Source organism: Cystoisospora suis (assembly GCF_002600585.1).
Source record: "Cystoisospora suis strain Wien I chromosome Unknown contig_9145, whole genome shotgun sequence".
Taxonomy (NCBI): domain Eukaryota; phylum Apicomplexa; class Conoidasida; order Eucoccidiorida; family Sarcocystidae; genus Cystoisospora; species Cystoisospora suis.
The window spans coordinates 1,018-4,441 of record NW_027161923.1 but is presented as its reverse complement, the minus strand read 5'-3'; the positions used below and the strand labels follow the sequence as shown (position 1 = coordinate 4,441).

The following is a 3,424-nucleotide window of genomic DNA, read 5'->3' as shown; positions in this document are numbered from 1 at the left end:
ACCTGACAACCACATGCACTTCATCGGAGATGCATATGTATCTACATGCACTTCTATACTCGCCAGTACGTCTTCATCTTAACTCTACAGATAGCTCGATTCCTGCCCTCCCCCCTTCCTGCGACTAAACATCGTCCATACAGTGGTCATCACTTCTTCTCCCTCTGGCCTCCTTCATCCTCCCCCGTCCCTCTCCTGTAGTGATACTACTTTCTGTATCTGTTCGCTCTACCCTACACGCGGCGCCCTCACAGCACACGCGGTGCGGCGCCCCTGCTACTCCAACCTTACACAGTCGTCTTCCGTTACACAGGAATCCTGAGCTCCCTGTTTGACGGGGGCTCGAAGAAGCAGAACACGAACACAATACGTCTGCAGTACCGAATACATTGAAAACACCATAGAGAGATCCTTGAACCGGAACAAAAACACCTTCAGCATACCATCATCATCATTACTCAAACATAGCTTTTATCTACCTACAACAGCGAAGCATATTTACCTGACTGTCGTAGTCGGCTCCTTCCTCTGCCGGTTCAAGCTTGGTTTCTTTTCCCTGTAAGGCCGCGTCAAGAAGATCTCCAAGAGGTACAGACCATGTATTTTGGTCATTATCAACTGCATGCTGATAATGTCGAACGGCTCTCTGTTTTCGACACAAGGACAGAAAAAGAAAAAGGATAACTAACTGCGAAGACAGCATGAAGGTGGTGATAGTGCGACCTCGTCATGGAGCTCTGAGTGCGTTTCGATAAACAGCATGCTCCCTTCCGTTCTAAGAACTAGCAGCCATAAGTTCAAAAGGGAATGAAACGACCCATGAAAGGGCAAGAAGAAGAAGACTGATATATGTGGAGAAGCGCAGAAAGTCATTGATCGTTCTGAGGCGTGGTATTGAGAGAAAGCACAAGGGACGATCAGAAGAAGCAGAAGACGGAATACAATGGGTCGACCCAAAGAACGAAGAAACTGTACTCCTCCTTTCTTGTTGAGAAGAACAGGAAGGTCTTTGTCTATCGGCTCGACATACCTCAACCCTTCTTTTCGGATTCGTGAACCCCTATGGTAGCTGGTATGTAAACACATCTTCTTACATGCGCTGTCATCTCAATACCTCTATAGGATCCTATGCATATCGGCGGAGCAAACGTACATAGACAGAAACACAGATGGGCGGCGCGTACCTGGTAAGCAGAAAAGCATACGAGGAGACATGTATATATGTATATATATATATCATAACGCTTCGCACACCGCTCCGTTTCTCTCTCCCTTGTTACGCGTACATGTATCTACAACACTGCCTGTCATCGGAGATAGCTGAATACAGAGGACTATCAATGATCACGCTGTATATGCGACCGCCTCCTGTACATACACTACATGATCATGGATAGACTTGCACTCTCCTGAACGTCTACACGGGGACTCTTGCATGAGTGAAGACCTCCTCCACCCGATTGATAAACAAACCTGAGCTGATTCAATGAGAGCATGAGGCGTGAATGCCGCAACGGGTTGCAGTAGAACCTTTAAGAACCAGTTGCCTTCTTCCTCAGCCAGTAGACAGTTGAGAAGACCCTTCGCATCCGGCGCACCACCTATGACGGAGTTCGTGATATCCATCGTCGCCAGAACCGCTTCCCAGTGATCTTCTGGAGAGGGGAAAGACCCCGCTGCTAGCCCGACTGCACTAGTGGCCGCCGGATCTTCCGAGAGGTCTTTAGGAATATAAGCTTGAACCTGAACCCATATTCAAGCAAACGAAAGAAAACGATAGCAGGATAATCTGTCCTAGCGAGAAAAACACATCTTTTATCTTGAGAAATAGTAACCCTTCTCCTTGCTTCTATCTAAAGACATATGCAGACATGTATCCATGTGAAAAAGTGTACGAAGATCTGTTGTCATGTGTGCATGGAATACTACTAACACTCATGCAGACGGGGTCAGAGTCAAACTCTCAGAATGAATGCCTTCCAGGGTGAAATGTATATATGCGTGCAAAATTGCGTTCCTAAATGCGCACATGTACATACACACGGACTGTGTGAGGACCCGAAGAAAGAAACCGGATCGTTGAATCAGGCATAAACACAGAACGAAGTAAGTAAAGGTCGGCGTGAATGTCGTTATGCTTGAGTGACTGCATCAAGTCACGCCGGCTCAGGTGTCCGTATACTCCAGGCAACACGCAAGCGAGGAGAAAACCGAAGGGTTTGTTCGCCCTCAGGACAGCACAGATAGGTAGTGCGCGACTAGGAACCGTGTTAACCCGACCAGCTAGTCTTCATTGTAAAGTCTTTTATCTGGAGAACCATACACGCCTAAGTATACAGTGAGACGTAGCGGTGTGCGATGCTGTCCCACAGCAAGTGACGGCTACACGCCACCCAGGGCGGGGGATGGTTCCAGAAACCCTACATATATACACAGGTCTAGATATTTGTGTACGTAGATACATACACCTATATCAGAAAGCTCGGCGACGCTTGAATGGAATCGATGTTCTGAAACACATGTATAGAGATAGATAGACAGACACTACCTCCCAGTTCAGCGCGATCCAAGGAGGCAACAAGGTACGGAAAGGACACCTGAGAAGAGTCAGTCACCGATTCTCTTCCTTGGTGAAGAAGAAAGAAAACCAAAANNAGTCACCGATTCTCTTCCTTGGTTGTGGATGAGGTGTACATACCTGTGTGGAGCACTTTGTAAGAGACGCTAAGGTACCTCCCGAATATACTGCGAGAGTGATGACAATGAATCCAGCTCGAGCAGGAAGGGTATGAAGATCGATATAAAGAGTCGTGCCTTGAAGCCTAACACTCTTTCCAGCCAGGACAGGGTTCTTGTAAAAAACACAGTCGATGTATTCTCCATCGTGCGTAAAAATGAACGCGTGTACGTCTGAACGAAAAGCAGCGCAAGAGATGAAAACACACTTACTTGCCGCCAGACACTCGACTCATCACGAAGGATGTTCATGAGAAGAAGTACGAAAGAATTAATACACCTACCCTACATGTGTTTATGTGATTTCTTCCACAGCCTCCAGCATTGTCTACACGCAGCCGTACTTATAGACAAATGTATCCTCAAAGCGAGTCTAAAAGAAGGAGGACGATAGGGTTATGTCAGGGCAGTGTATGTTCACCTCTCAACGTTTCTTGTCAAGTCCTGGAACTGCGGAGAGAAGCACGAGTGTGATGAGATCGGGTGGAATCTTCGATTGTACAGAACGACGGAAAGACTTCGCGTCAAATCGATTGTGACGCAGTAAAGGGCGAATGAGTGAGCTGAGAGGCGTACAAACTGTGAACGGAACACAGAGACATCTAGCTGGATTACTCGAAGAGCTTTTCGAACGGCTTCCCTCGTTCCCTGAGGACGAAGGAAGAAAGCGGAGTTACAAAACGATTTA

The 3,424-nt window shown here is 47.2% G+C and overlaps 1 protein-coding gene across 1 annotated transcript in view; it reads right to left on the bottom strand.

The window, feature by feature from the left end:
* Nucleotides 1–499: 499 nt before the first annotated feature.
* The window catches only part of CSUI_010980 (uncharacterized protein), a gene marked incomplete at its 3' end in the record, with an annotated part of 3,201 nt that continues 276 nt past the window's right edge, over nucleotides 500–3,424 (bottom strand). The window contains exons 2-4 of the mRNA XM_068071081.1: nucleotides 2,699–2,910; nucleotides 1,474–1,743; nucleotides 500–646 (exon numbers count right to left, since the gene is read on the bottom strand). Coding sequence (XP_067916944.1) covers nucleotides 500–646; nucleotides 1,474–1,743; nucleotides 2,699–2,910 — 629 coding nt within the window. The remainder of the gene's footprint in view (nucleotides 647–1,473; nucleotides 1,744–2,698; nucleotides 2,911–3,424) is intronic.